The sequence below is a fragment of the Orycteropus afer genome, unplaced genomic scaffold (genome assembly GCF_000298275.1).
Source record: "Orycteropus afer afer isolate SDZICR_OR568_19922 unplaced genomic scaffold, OryAfe1.0 scaffold00198, whole genome shotgun sequence".
In the NCBI taxonomy this organism is placed as follows: domain Eukaryota; kingdom Metazoa; phylum Chordata; class Mammalia; order Tubulidentata; family Orycteropodidae; genus Orycteropus; species Orycteropus afer.
Window position 1 is genome coordinate 4408302 of NW_006921785.1, and position 13725 is coordinate 4422026.

The window sequence follows — 13725 nt, forward strand, 5'->3', positions numbered from 1 at the left end:
TCAAGTGGCATCTGAGCTTGTCAAGACTCAAAATGGAGTTAGGGCTCCTGCTATGTTATTATTGTTGTCGATTTGGCCCTAACTCATAGTGACCCCTCCTTGGGTTGCCAAGGCAGTATCACTATAGAAATAGATTGCCCAACCTTCCTTCTGAGGAGTGGCTGGTGGGTTTGAACCGTCAGCCTTCCACAGTACACCATAATGGGTGCTGCGCTAGGAACCATGAAATAACTTTGTAACTATTTCCTTAAGAAACCAATGTGCATTTTACACCACAGAGCCGCCCTCTGCAGGTTTCCGGGCACCAGGCGGCCGGTAAACGCCGCGAAATTGGAACTCGTGCAAGACGTCCCCTGCAGAGTCCGGAGCTCGGTGCAACCCACGAGGGTGCAACTGCGGAGTGCGCAAGCGCCTAGCCCTGCATTTCCTTTCTTCCGGGAAGTGCCCTGGCGGCGGTTTAACTGCACAATAGTTATCGAGTTCTGCGGCTTCTCCGAGAAGGAGCCGGGATTTAATTCTCGGCAGTTACTGCATGGGATTCGCCCGCAATTCGCAATTCGAGGAGGCTACTTACTACCCCGCGGGGGAGACGGAGAATGAGCCAGTGGATTTTGAAGAGGGGACACATGAGCCAAGAGAGGGATAGGCCCGTTGCAGTCACTGCTGCAGACCCTGAAGACAAAGATGAGAGGAACCGGGTGTCTGTCGCCAATACCCGCAGTTTATGGAAAATTTCCAGTGGAATTATGCCCAGTTCGCCAAACGACAGATTAACTGAGGCACTTGAAGTTAGCGAGCTATTTAATGAAGCGCCCTGCTTTCAGTTATGTAGAGAAAGCAAATGAAATGTCTTCTAAATCATTTGGTGTAACACCATGCCTTGATTTCTTTTCTAAGACCGCCCCTCATCTGATGACCTTTGGAATACTACTAGACAGGCATGTGTAATTTTTGAAGAGAGATCTTCCGCAACTTTGCATTCTATTTGGGGTTTTTTCAAGACAGAGCCTCCTTGCCAAACTGTCCACCCGAACTGCAGAAAAAACAATGTCCAAGAGCCAGTACCTGCATAGTTGGAAGTAGAGGAGGATGACCAGGAAGGGACAGAAAAAGAAGTGGAGAGAATATTGGAAATGTTGCAAAATTAATTTGAGATTCTCCAAAGCACCTTCCACCCTTCCTTTCCTTAGTGATTGATCCAAATTCATTGCTGCACTGTAGAAAATATTTCTCCTGTCCTTCATTGAAATAGATGGTTTAGCAAGAATGAGACTTGACCAAAACAAACTAATAAAAGAGCCTGTCAGTATGGCCCTGGGATACACTTGGGGGCCTGGAATAAAATTTACTCCCAGGGGTTGGCTCTCAGCCCAATAGTAAACAAGATGTACATGCAGACCACCCAACCCAGGGTGATGCACCACATACGCTATGGAAATGCATCCCTTGGAGCAATTGATCACGGGGCACCAGAGGGGCAACATTTGCAGGCACGGAGGAAATGCAGGACACACAGGAGTTCATAACAATGAGGGGCGGAGAATGGGGGAGTGGGGGTTTGGGGTTACTGGGCAGTGAGGGGTTAGGGTTGGGGATGATAACTGGAGAGTGAAACCAAATGTACACTAAATGTTGAACATAAAACAAACTCTGCTTTGTAAACTTGCACCTAAAGCACTATAAAAATAAATAAATAAGAAAATAAAAGAGCCTGTCAGTATTAATGAAGAAAGTGAGGAAAGTGACCACAATCCCAACTTTGGAAACAAGGTGTTAAAATTTTTCGTTTTCAGAATTGGAAGAAATCTGAAAATTCTAAAAAGGTTAAATGCTGTGACCTCTTCTGTCACAGCAAATAAAGACTGGGTTCTTAGTAAAAGGCAGGTTTTATATTTTCTAAAACGTCTTAAACGGATAGCAAAATCCAAACAAAGAACTATGTATTAGAGAATGAAACTTATTTTCAGAGTACATCTGAAATTTGTCTTAATGTCTCTCTTGAGAGTTTATAAAGATGTTACAGTCTTTTGTGGAAAAGATTGGTATATTCATAAAAGGGAAAAAATAACAGAAATCTAGCCTATCATTTTACAAATGAGACTAATCCCACTAGGGAAACAGCTCGACAAAGATCACAGAGTTCAGTGGCAGACCTGGAGACTGGCCCTTGCGCCTCTCCTTACAGACAGGAGTTCCTACCCCGTTGAAATGGTTATGATGGGAATGTGCTATCAGACGATGCTCATAAATCTCTCCATCATCCTGAAGTACCCAGACAAGCTTTTAAGAAAAGCTTAGTGCTCAGAGCTCTCCTTAAACGATACATCTTTGGGAAGTGGTGACTCCCCTTTCTCTAGAAAAGCTTAAACAGTGACTGGATAAGCACTCACTGGGATTTCTGAGGGGCTTCAAACCTCAAGGCCTCCTATCTGTGGCTCTTATTTCTCTGAATTAGTCACTAGTAGCTTTTAGTGTGTATTTGGCAAAACTGCCAAGAAGTATTGGGAAAGAAGGAAACAAATCTCTCTTTAAGGTCTATGTTGTGTTATGCACTTTCATATATATCACAGTTTCCTAGTAAATATTCCTAGTCTGCCTCAGGATTTCAGAAAGGTTAGGTAACATGCCCCAAGCTATGCAGATAATAGGATGTACAACTAAGACTTTATAATACCATCTTATCTCCAGGTAAGTGCTCCCCAGCCCCTCCCCAGTATGGGTAATCCTTTGTACTGCTCCTCAAGGACCAGTCATTCCTGTGGCCCTCCCAGCCTGATTAATATCTAAAACTGCAAGCCCAGGGCAAGGACACACCTGCTAAGAGAAAGGCTATTTTTTTTTTTTTTTTAAATTGTGCTTTAGGTGCAAGAAGAGAAAGGCATTTTGGTTGGCAGCACTTTGCAAAGGCTCCACAGTTCCAGAGCTTTGCTGATGGGCAGGTTCTCATCGAGGTCAAACTTTGCTCCAAAATTCCCAGTTTGATGATGCACTTTGGATGAAGAGACTCAGTTTTTAGTCCAGGATGACAGGGATCAGCATAATAGGAACTGGTTGGTGAAGAGAGGAGACTAAGAGGGTGGGATCCAAGGAGACAGTATCTGGGACTCAAGTAGTTGTGCTGCCTCAAAGCCAGCAAGATCATTTAATGGACTTGTATAAATGGCCATATCTTTCAGGATCCGACCAATATTGTGTTCCAGGGAACATGATCCATTCCCCCTTGAGGGAGGGGAGATGTGCCAAAGGGAAGACGTCATTCTATCCTCATGCCTTCTGCTTTCCTAAAGATGAGATGAGTCTTCTTCCTGCCCTGATATTACCTCTCAATACCCTTTAGGTTAAGCATACTCTGTCTCCATTTTCAGGAGCTCTGGTGGTGTAGTGGTTAAAACATTTAGCTGCTAACCAAAATGTCAGTGGTTCAAACCCAGAGAAAGATGAGGCAGTCTGCTTCTGTAAAGATTTACAGCCTTGGAAAGCCTATGAGGGAAGTTCTGCTTTATCCTATAGGGTCACTATTCATCAGAATTGACTTGATGGCAATGGGTGGTCCCCATGTTCATTCTGAACCTCTGTGCACTTCTGCTTCCTGAGCAACTGTGACCTTGTTGTTGTTGTTGTTGTTATGTGCCGTCGAGTCAGCCCCGACTCATAGCGACCCCTCCTTGGGTTTCCGAGGCAGTATCACTACGGAAGTAGGATTGCCCAACCTTCCTTCCGAGGAGTGGCTGGTGGATTTGAACCGCCAGCCTTCTGGTTAGCAGTCAAGTGCTTTAGCCACTATGCTACCAGAGCTCCTAACTGTGACCTTAGGGGTGATAAACTCGTCCGTTAGGTGTGGTCTACCTGAAGCAAGTCAGTCAGCACCAACTCCAGTTCTTCCACAGCTACTTTGGTCACCGAAGCAAGTACTAACTCCCTAGGCTCCACCGTCTGGTTCTTTTCCACCTCTTCTACATCCCCTACAGCAGCAACCCCCACTTTGGCCACATCAGACTCTTCCTTGGCTAGATTCCACCCTTCCCAGCTTCCAATCCTCTATACCATTTCACCTGTTGGAATGCCCATTCCCTTCCTCTGGCCCATCCAAATCTTCCTTTTCCCACAAAGTACAGCTTCAGTGATTAAGATCATAGAACAAAGTTGACTTAGGATACTTTCTCTTATGAGACAACCAGGGACCAAAGAAGTCTGGATAAAGGGGATAAATGAGGTGGCTTGAAATGTGCCTTTAGGTCAAAGGTTACCCAGGGGATTAGGATCTATGCAGAGACCTGCAGAGCCAACCTGCTTCCAGGAGGTGGTCCCTCCTTCCTGCTGCTGGGACTTGGATTCCCCTTAGGAGAAAGTGGGCAGTTGTGGCCGAGTCAGATAGGCTGCTGTGGGCCAGCCAGGAGCCGAGCTGTGTTTCTTGGCATCTCTCCCAGTTCTCCTTGTGGTAGACTTCTTTGACTTTGCTGGGATTGACTTATTGCTGTGCTCCACAGTGAGATACTTTAATTCTTTCAGTAAAGCTTTATTCACTCCAGTGTTCCCTCCCACCTTACCCCCATTCCTTCCACCCTTACCCTCACCCATGACCACAGTATCAAAATAACAATCCAAAAATGGAGTTCACTCTGCTTGAACTTAACCTCTTACCCTCTGCATGCTTTCAATTACCTCTTGAAGCATCCCTTTACCTGCAAACCCTGCCAAGCGCACACCTTGTCAAGTGGAAGGAAGTCCTGGTACCTAGAGCAATTTGCCTTGCTTGCCCTTGCAATACCAGTGATCTCAGAAACACTTGGTTGACCCAAGAACTCCTATCTAGAACTTCCAGCAGAAAAGTCAAGTAGGTGACCAGAAGGCAGACTCCAGGTCCTGTCAGTTGCTGGGTACACGCCCCAGGCCCACCACCATGAAGACCCACCGCTCTCATCTCTGGGCTTAGCCAAGTCTTATGGAATGGGGCTCTGCTGAGATACACTAGCTCTTTGTTAGAGGAACTCATTTCTGGCACAAGCAGGTATTCAGGGTATCGTTGAGCCTAAAGTGAAAAAAGGAAAAGATGGTCAGTCCAATGTCCTTTAGATGAAGATTTATCTTTACAATGCAAGAGTGGTCTGTGAACTTCTGATCTTCAGAACAAACTTGGCATATCCAGGTCTGTCCACAGGATCCAAGGTCTTAGTTCCACTTTGTGCTGTGACGTAGACCAGGTGAACTCACTGACAGCTCTTGGTTCCTCACTTTCCTGGGCGGCCTCTCGAGCAGCTTAAAGGTCTGCTACAAGTGTCACAGCAGGTTATTCCCGGCTCAGTTCCTGCTGAAAGTCTGACCTTGTTGGGTTCTGTGCTGATGGTCTGGCTCCAGAAGGTGTTAATCATTAGAGGTCAAGTCCATTGGCTCATGGAACCCCTGTGGGCCTGGGATCTGAGCATCTCCATGTTTTCTTTGCTCCTTTCAAGGTTCACATCTTCAGGATCCCACTGTGAAGGAAAGACACAAATAGTACCCTCATGGAATGCACCCTTCCCGTCTCTTAAAATTCTTACCCTCAAACACCACCTTCATCCTGGCTCATTTGGTTCAGGCACAGACAAGGACAAACAGGTAAGGACAGGTTAAACAGGCCCATATTTCTAGGGCATAAGGGGCAAGTATAACTTTAAACCAAAGGGTCAATGGAGAGTCATCTGGAACAGACCAGCCCTACTTCCATTCCTACCCTATTTTTTCACTGTTCTCTGCCTTCACCAAGTCCTTCTCTATTGGGTTTGAATCATGTTCCTTTTATCCTAAGAAGTCCCACCTCCATGCCTAGCTCATTCCTGGAAAAGACCAGACAAACTCAACCTATTCTTTATGGCTCAGGTAAGTGCCTTCTCCTCCAGGAAGCCTCCCCTGACTGCTTTAGCCTACTGAGCTCTCATCACCTTTTCTCTTTGTACTACCTATGCCAGTCATTTGCAGCTGAGCATGGACAACTCAGCCTTTTCTCTGGGTCAAGGCATTTGCCTTGTCCTCTCAGGTAGATGATGAGCTCCTCAACAGCAGGGAACAGAACAGGTCTGGCCTTGCCCCTCCTAAGGTGTTTCCTGTAAACTCAAGATTCAGTAAACAAGTCAAAAATAAACACAACCTATTTCATGGTTATAGCCTCAACTAAGTATGAAAAATTGAAATTTGTAGAAGTAGGAGTGAAACGTTAGGGGAAAAAAAGTGGGCACGCAAGCATTAATGAAGCTATTTGCAAAATCTTTCTATTGTTCCAATATGACAGATGAGAGAGGGAATTTTACACAGGGATCAAGGACAAGGGAATCTTGTGTGCTTCCTTTGAAATTCCAACCATGGAGGCAAGTGGGAATTAGGCTCAAGTTCTCCTTCTGTCACCAACTTGCAGTGCAATCTTTTGCTTCTTTGGGTCTCAGTTTCCCCATGTGTAAGTAGTGGCACCGGATCAGTAACAAGATAATAAATCTCCTCCATTTCTGAGTTGCTATGACTGATGATTCTGAGCCATAAGGTCACATGTGACAATTCTGAAAGAGCCAGGAAACAATAAGCAAAAGCTATGTATAATATGTCAACCTGGACCACAACAGAACGATGTATTTGAGCAAGAAAACAGACCTGGGTGTACATAAGAGATATCCACCAGCTGCTCAGACTTAAGCTGAATCAAACAGTTCAGCCCCTAAAGGTCCCAGGTAAGGTCTTCAGGGCTCCCTGAGCCACTGACCAACAATGCCCTCACCATGTCAACTGTCAAACACCAATTTTGAACACAGAATGAACCCAATCCACTTAGTGCTTTACTGATAATAACTGAGTTCTACTAATTGGTAATTGAAAAAGTGTGTCATGTATAAAAGGCCATCTCATCTCCCATGACCCTGCAGGACAGGCATTAAGCCGACTTGGTTCAACAGCTCTCAGCTGCTCCTGTACCTGTTGGGGCTGTGCCAGCCAATTCAGATACTAACTTCTCACTTGTATGTGGTTGCACACCTGTCACCAAATCCTTCCTGACATTATCAAAAGTTCAAGTAAAAAAGCCAGCCTGGCCTCTCAGCCTATAGGACTCAACTTGCGCAAGGGCAGAATGAGGGGCCTGTTTTGTTCTCTGAGGAGGAATGGTGTGATGGATGCTGTTTCCAAGCCAAGGCCCATGTTATAAATCACAATTCTAAGACTGTGCTGTGCATCAGCCATACCAGAAGCACTCAGGCTGCTCGTTAGAAAGGCTGATGTCAGGAGCCCACCCCAGTCCCTATCTGTGGGTAAGAACCTAAGGTATGGCATTGTAACAGGCTCTGTGGGTGATTCTTTGTTGTTGTTGTTAGTTGCCATGGAGTCATCTCTGACTCATGTGTAACAGAATGCAACACTGTCTAGTCCTGTGCATCCTTCTGAGCAGGGTATTTTCAGATGCTGTCAAGTTTGGGAACCACTGCTCTAGCTCCTCCACTGATTCTTCCAGTCCTAACCAATTCAGCTGCCTACAAACAGACACAACCGTCCACCTTCACCAAGTGAATTATTTGAAGCGCTTTAAGCCTTACAAAACATTTCAAAAGTTCAGAATCCCCAGAATAATGTGTTTAAAAATCTCATTGTTGTTGTTGTTGTTATATGCCGTGGAGTCAGACCCGACTCATAGCGACCCCTCCTTGGGTTTCCAAGGCGATATCACTACGGAAGTAGATTGCCCCATCTTCCTTCAAGGAGTGAGTGGCTGGTGGATTTGAACCCCCAGCCTTCTGGTTAGCAGTCAAATGCATTAGGCACTACGCTACCAGAGCTCCCATTATTAGGTGTTAAAAAAATATTGCTGGGATGCAGGCATAAAGACAATGTAAGAAAAGATATCTCCTTTTGTATCAGAAACAATCTTGGGAGCTGGCAGGCACTGGTGGTTGTCTTAAAACATGCACTTATCTGTCACTTAGAGGAAGAGTGGCCTGGAGTCAGTAGCCAGCTGCCCAAGGCCTCAGACTGACAGTGGGTGGGAACATTGATTTCAACAACTACTGCAGCCGCTCCCAACACTACCACCATTGCTAACCTGCAGTTACTCAGTTTGTTCAGACTTTTGTTCCAAACCATGTCTTTTCTTTGGCTTATGTATCTTCTCTGAGTCCCTACGTGATGATTTGGACTAATCTGAAAATCCCCAAAGCAGAAAGAACTGCTTTCTGCAAAGGAGAAAGAGAGTGCTGAAAATTCCATTGATCCTCAGACTTGCCTCTTGCCTTTATATTCTTTTTTTCTAAAGGAATTTGGCATGGGTCCCTTGACCCAGGTTGTTGTTGTTGTTATGTGCTGTCAAGTCTAATAAAAACAGGAACTGACTCTCCATCTTCTTCTGTTGCTCCAGGCAAATAGAGACCAATTGTTGTGCCTTGGATAGCTGCTTGCAAGATTTTACGACCCCAGGCACTAAACAATGAACTAGGAGGCAGAACAGAAGTACTAAACTGGTATTAGGCCAAGCAACTGGGGGCCCATGAAACCATCATCCTAAATCTTCAAACAAAGGAACCAAACTCCATAAGGTGTTTGGTTGAACATAAGCAGCCTCAGTAGTTGCTCTTTTTTTCTTTTTGTCACTATAAAAGTATCTATCACACAACATTTGCCAATTCAACTTTTTACAGGTGTACAACTTATTGACAACAATTATATTAGTTGGCTGTGAAACCCTACCCTTAATCAATGCAATTAATAGGAATAGGAGAAGGAAATGGAATGTGTGGCTAACTGCCTCCATGAACAAATGCCTCCTTTGCCATGAGACCAGAAGAGCTGGATAGTACCTGGCTACCATTACTGAACATTTTGGTCAAAGATTCTATCGAAGAATCCTGATCAAAAGGGGGGAAATGTCAAACGATTTCAAATTTCCATGGACTCCTGATTTTCTGGAACCAAGGACACTAGATGAACTCCCAAAGCTAGTAACTATTGCCTAGTTAAGAATGTCTGCCTTGAGCATTATGTTCTTTTAAGATGTATCTATATGGGATCAAATTGATAGCAGCAACTTGAAAGGTTAGATAGGAAACTGAGGGGGCAGTGAATTTATGATAATGAGGGAGGAACAACTCAGAAAAGAAGGCTGAGAATGGTTGCACAACTCAAAAAATGTAATCAATATCACTGAATTGTACATGTAGAAACCATTAATCAGTGTATGCTCTGCTGTGTGTATTCTCAACCATAATAAAAAAATGAAATTATAAAAAAAAGAGAGCATGCAATATGAAACCAATATTTCATTAGTTGAAAGAGCCCAGTCATCTCCAAAGATGTCTACTTCTTCTCCAGGTCTTGAAAAAGTCACACTGAGAGATTCAGAGCAAACAAACAAACAGGAGCTGACATCAAGCCACAGGAAGTCTCTCCTAGAATAAAGAGACAGCATGATTATCCATACCTGCTCTGAGTTTAGGGCCTCCCAATACTTCTGCTGCAGAGTAAAAAAAAAAAAGATAGGAAAAGTGTCGGATATATTTTGCCACCATCACAGAGCAGCGCAGAGCTCAGTGCCAGCCAGTTAGCCAGGAGGCAGGCCCCAGGAACAGCTGACTTCAGCAAGCAGGCAGGCAGCAGCTACAATAGGTTACAATTTAGTTAAAGGAGCAACAGAATAATTATGATAATTATGAAAGGCTGCAGGTCCTTGGGAAATTATAGTCTACAGGGATTTTAAAATAACTATTATTAGAAATTATTATTATTAGGAGTGTTATGGATTGAATTGTGTGCCCCCCCTCTTACATTTACAAAATGTGTTGTAAATCCTAACCTCTATGCCTGTGGTTATAATCCCATTTGGGAATGGGTTGTCTTGGTTATGTGACTGAGGCAGTAACACTTAGGGTGTGTCTTAAATCAATCTCATCTGAGATATCAAAGAGATTAAACAGGCAAGCAAAAGAAGCAGAGACAGGAAGAGAGAGGCCAAGGCACGTGAAGATCATCCAGGAGCAGCAACTCAGAGAGACAAGGATCTTCCTTCAGAGCCGGCAGACAGAAAGCCTTTCCCTACAGCTGGCATCCTGAATTCAGACTTCTAGCCTTATAAAATTGTGAGAAAATAAATTTCTGTTTGTCAAAGCCACCCACTCGTAGTATGTCTGTTATAGCAGCACTAGATAACTAAGACAAGGAGTAATAATGATAAATCTCCCAATTACTAACCACATGGCTGACATGAGTCAACTCAAACCCATAAAACTAATAAAGAGAGATGCAAATAAAATCCTCACCTTGCCAATACGGGGTATTTGTTACCAGCCAAGATTCATGTTGAATCAGCATTTACTGCATGGTTGGTCCCACCCCAAACCTCAACTATGCCTGAAGGGCGGGCTCCCTGGTCTGCTCTTGTTCCTCTGGCACCTCACACAGTGCCTGCTGTTGTTGTGTGTTATCGAGTTGATTCTGACTCTGTTAAAATGGCATGGTGGAGGCGTCTGACCTCCTTGTTTAACTTCATCAGGGGGAAGGGGGATCACAATCTGCATCAGCCCAAAGCTGATTCTTGTGAGGTGGAGGTCAGACATGCTGCCACCCTCCAACCTTTCTACCACTTCTGACACCAGCTGTCCCTCCCATGGCACTTTCTGCTTCTCCGCTGGGTTTGGTAATTTAGTTGCAATGGCCACACAGAACTCACAGACAATCCTCACAATTATGGAGCTTATTAGAGAAGTAACTGGTTATAATTCAGAACGGGAATAACAATTCAGGACACAGTTCTTTGATCAGGACAGCCTCTTCTCACCTGTGCTGCCGGCAGTCCTCTCCCTGTCCTTCCCTGTCCTCGGCCCTGAGGAGCCTCCTAGGCCTGCCTGGACTCTGCTCTGCTCAGCTAAGTGTTACAAAGTTCTTTTAGCTCTACTGATAGGTACCTGGAGGCACTCTTCTCCTCCAGCAAGCTTGCTGCCTGAAAGCACTTAGCTCTCTCACTGTCTGGGCTGGGAAGCCCACCTCCTGGTTCTCGCTGCCTCTGCTGCTGCTGTCTCTTTGTCACTGTTCCTCACTGTCTCTCCAGTGTTACATCTCTATTGCTCTGTCTTCTGGGTCCAGGAGGCTCCCAGCACAGGAACCCTGGGTCTGAAGGATATGCCCCACTCCTGGCTCTTCTTTCTTGGTGGACATGAAGTCCCTTCTCTCCTTGGGAACTGGCTCTCTTCTAAGCCAATGAAAGGGCAACAATGACCAATCCCCTCATTAGGGTTCCATACATCTTATTTTCATGGTCCTGGCCACACAAGAGTGCTATGTACTTTATTTGTACTATTAACAAGCTATCCAATCCCCTTGGTGGGCCACAAGCATCTTACTTACGTAGATTTGGTGGGAGTATTACAAGACTATGACTAGAAGGGTCATATTAAGTAATTCACTGCACCACAGACTCATAGCAACCCCATATGACAAAGCAGAACTGCCCACACACAGTTTCCTAGGCTATAATCTTTACGAGAACAGACTGCTAAGTCTTTTCTCCCTTGGAGAGGCTAGTGGGTTCGAACTCCAACTTTTCAGTTAATGGCCGAATACTTCACTGTTTGCCACCAAAGCATCTTCACACAGTGCCTGGGAGACATATATTTCTGACACAAAAGTCCTCCTGGTCTAGGAAAGTTTTGTTAAATGGAGTAGCCGCCAATTTGAGCAGTCTATAGTACTTGGGGGTTATTATTACATTAAAACAAAACCTCTACTGTTCAATTTTTTTAATTTTATTTTAAATAACCCAAATTATAATATTTTCAGTTATGCGTGCACACACACACACACACACAAAGAATAATATAATGAACACTCATGAACTCATTCCGCTTTAGTTATCTATCTCCCCCACCCATTTTTTTTTTGCAGAGGTATTTTAAAATAAATCATTTTATTGGCAAATATTTTATTATGTATCTCACAGATGAGGATTTCTTCTTTTTAATCATAAGCACAATGTCATATTAACCAGTTGCCACTGAATCAATTCCCACTCATGTTGTTGTTGTTATGTGCCATCGAGTCAGACCCCACTCATAGCGACCCCTCCTTGGGTTTCCGAGGCAGTATCACTACGGAAGTAGATTGCCCAACCTGCCTTCCGAGGAGTGGCTAGTGGGTTTGAACCACCAGCCTTCCGGTTAGCAGTCAGGTGCCTTAGGCACTACGCTACCAGAACTCATTGTGATCCTACATTATACAAAATTAATAATTCCTTAGCATTATTCTTCTTAGGGAGCTCTGGTAGCATAGTGCCTAAGGCACTTGACTGCTAACCAGAAGGCTGGTGGTTCAAACACACCAGCAACTCCTTGGAAGGAAGATGGGGCGATCTACTTCTGTAGTGATACTGCCTTGGAAACCCAGGGAGGGGTCGCTATGAGTCAGGTCCGACTCGATGGCACATAACAACAACAACAACAATCCATGTTGGGGTGGGGGGAGGATTTAAACTACAAAAAGGCAGGTGCATTGAAGGCGACACAAAATTACTAAAAATGACATTTCCATACACACTGCAAAGACAGACATATAGACAGCATAAGGTGGGGGCTGGGAAAGCTGAGAAACTTTTTTTACAAATGTAAGGGAAATAAAAAGAGATTAAAAAAAAAAAAAAAGCCAACCTGTCCTTTCTTTAAAAACTGCAGATGCTTATAGTCATGCAAAATATAAGTGGTAATTTTTGGTTACCACAGTGAGTAGGGTGTTGTATTTGTTTGTTTGTTAAAAAAAAACTATAAAATGAATGTGGTATTGTGAATTGGATCCTGGAACTGAAAAAGAACTTTAGTGGAAAAGCCAGTAAAATCCAAATACAGCCTGTAATTCAGTGAATAGTGATGGGCCAATGTGAATTTCTTAGTCCTGACAAATGTAACCATGGTTATGGAAGTTGTTAACATCAGGGGAAACTGCTAAGGTTATACAGGAACTCATTGTACTATGTTTGCAACTTTCCTGTAAATCTGAAATTATTCCAAAATAAAATTTTATTTCAAGCTAAATAAGTAAACAAATACATAGGCTTAGAATCCCCCAAGTGGATTGTTAGGAAGCTATGAAAACTTCCTTTCCAAATCTTCAGCTTCACAAGCGGTTAAAATTTAAGAAGAGTGCCCTCTAGTGGATATAGCAGTCAGGATTTCTTTTTTATGTTATTTTTAAACTAATGATAATGTACCTATGAAGTACGATTAAACCAAAAAGGTGTCCCTCACCTCTGCCCCATCCAAAACTAAAAATAAATAAAATTTATAGTCTTTTCCCCATTTGAAGAGGAAAGCGCATTCCATATAGAAAAAGTTTCCAACGAAATAGGGATAATGAATTGTTCTACCCTCAATAAGACAGCTTCTGTGAGCATATCATGAGTTCCTGTGTGGCGCAAACAGGTAAGCCCTTGACTAGTAACTGAAAAGTTTGGGAATGAACATACCTAGAGGTGCCTTGGAAGTACGGCCTAGAAATCTTGAAAGGTCACAGCTTCAAAAACCCTACGGAATGCAGTTCCACTCTGCACACGAGTTGGACTTAGCAGCAACTGCCCCCCTCCCCAGTTTATGGACATATAAACATTTACTGAATAGTATATAGTTCATATACATATATGTCATCAAATTGTGCAAACAGCTTTTCTCTCTTAACATATAATGAGATTTGTCATATCCTTAAAAGGTCTTCAGGATCATGGGAGCCATGTTGTTGTTGTTG

At 43.8% G+C, this 13725-nt stretch overlaps 1 protein-coding gene across 1 annotated transcript in view; it reads right to left on the reverse strand.

Annotated features, from left to right (window-relative positions):
* Positions 1 to 5375: 5375 nt before the first annotated feature.
* TMEM44 (transmembrane protein 44) overlaps positions 5376 to 13725 on the reverse strand; it is a 49163-nt gene continuing 40813 nt past the window's right edge. The window contains 2 exon segments of the mRNA XM_042781942.1: positions 5376 to 5471; positions 9425 to 9457. Coding sequence (XP_042637876.1) covers positions 5376 to 5471; positions 9425 to 9457 — 129 coding nt within the window.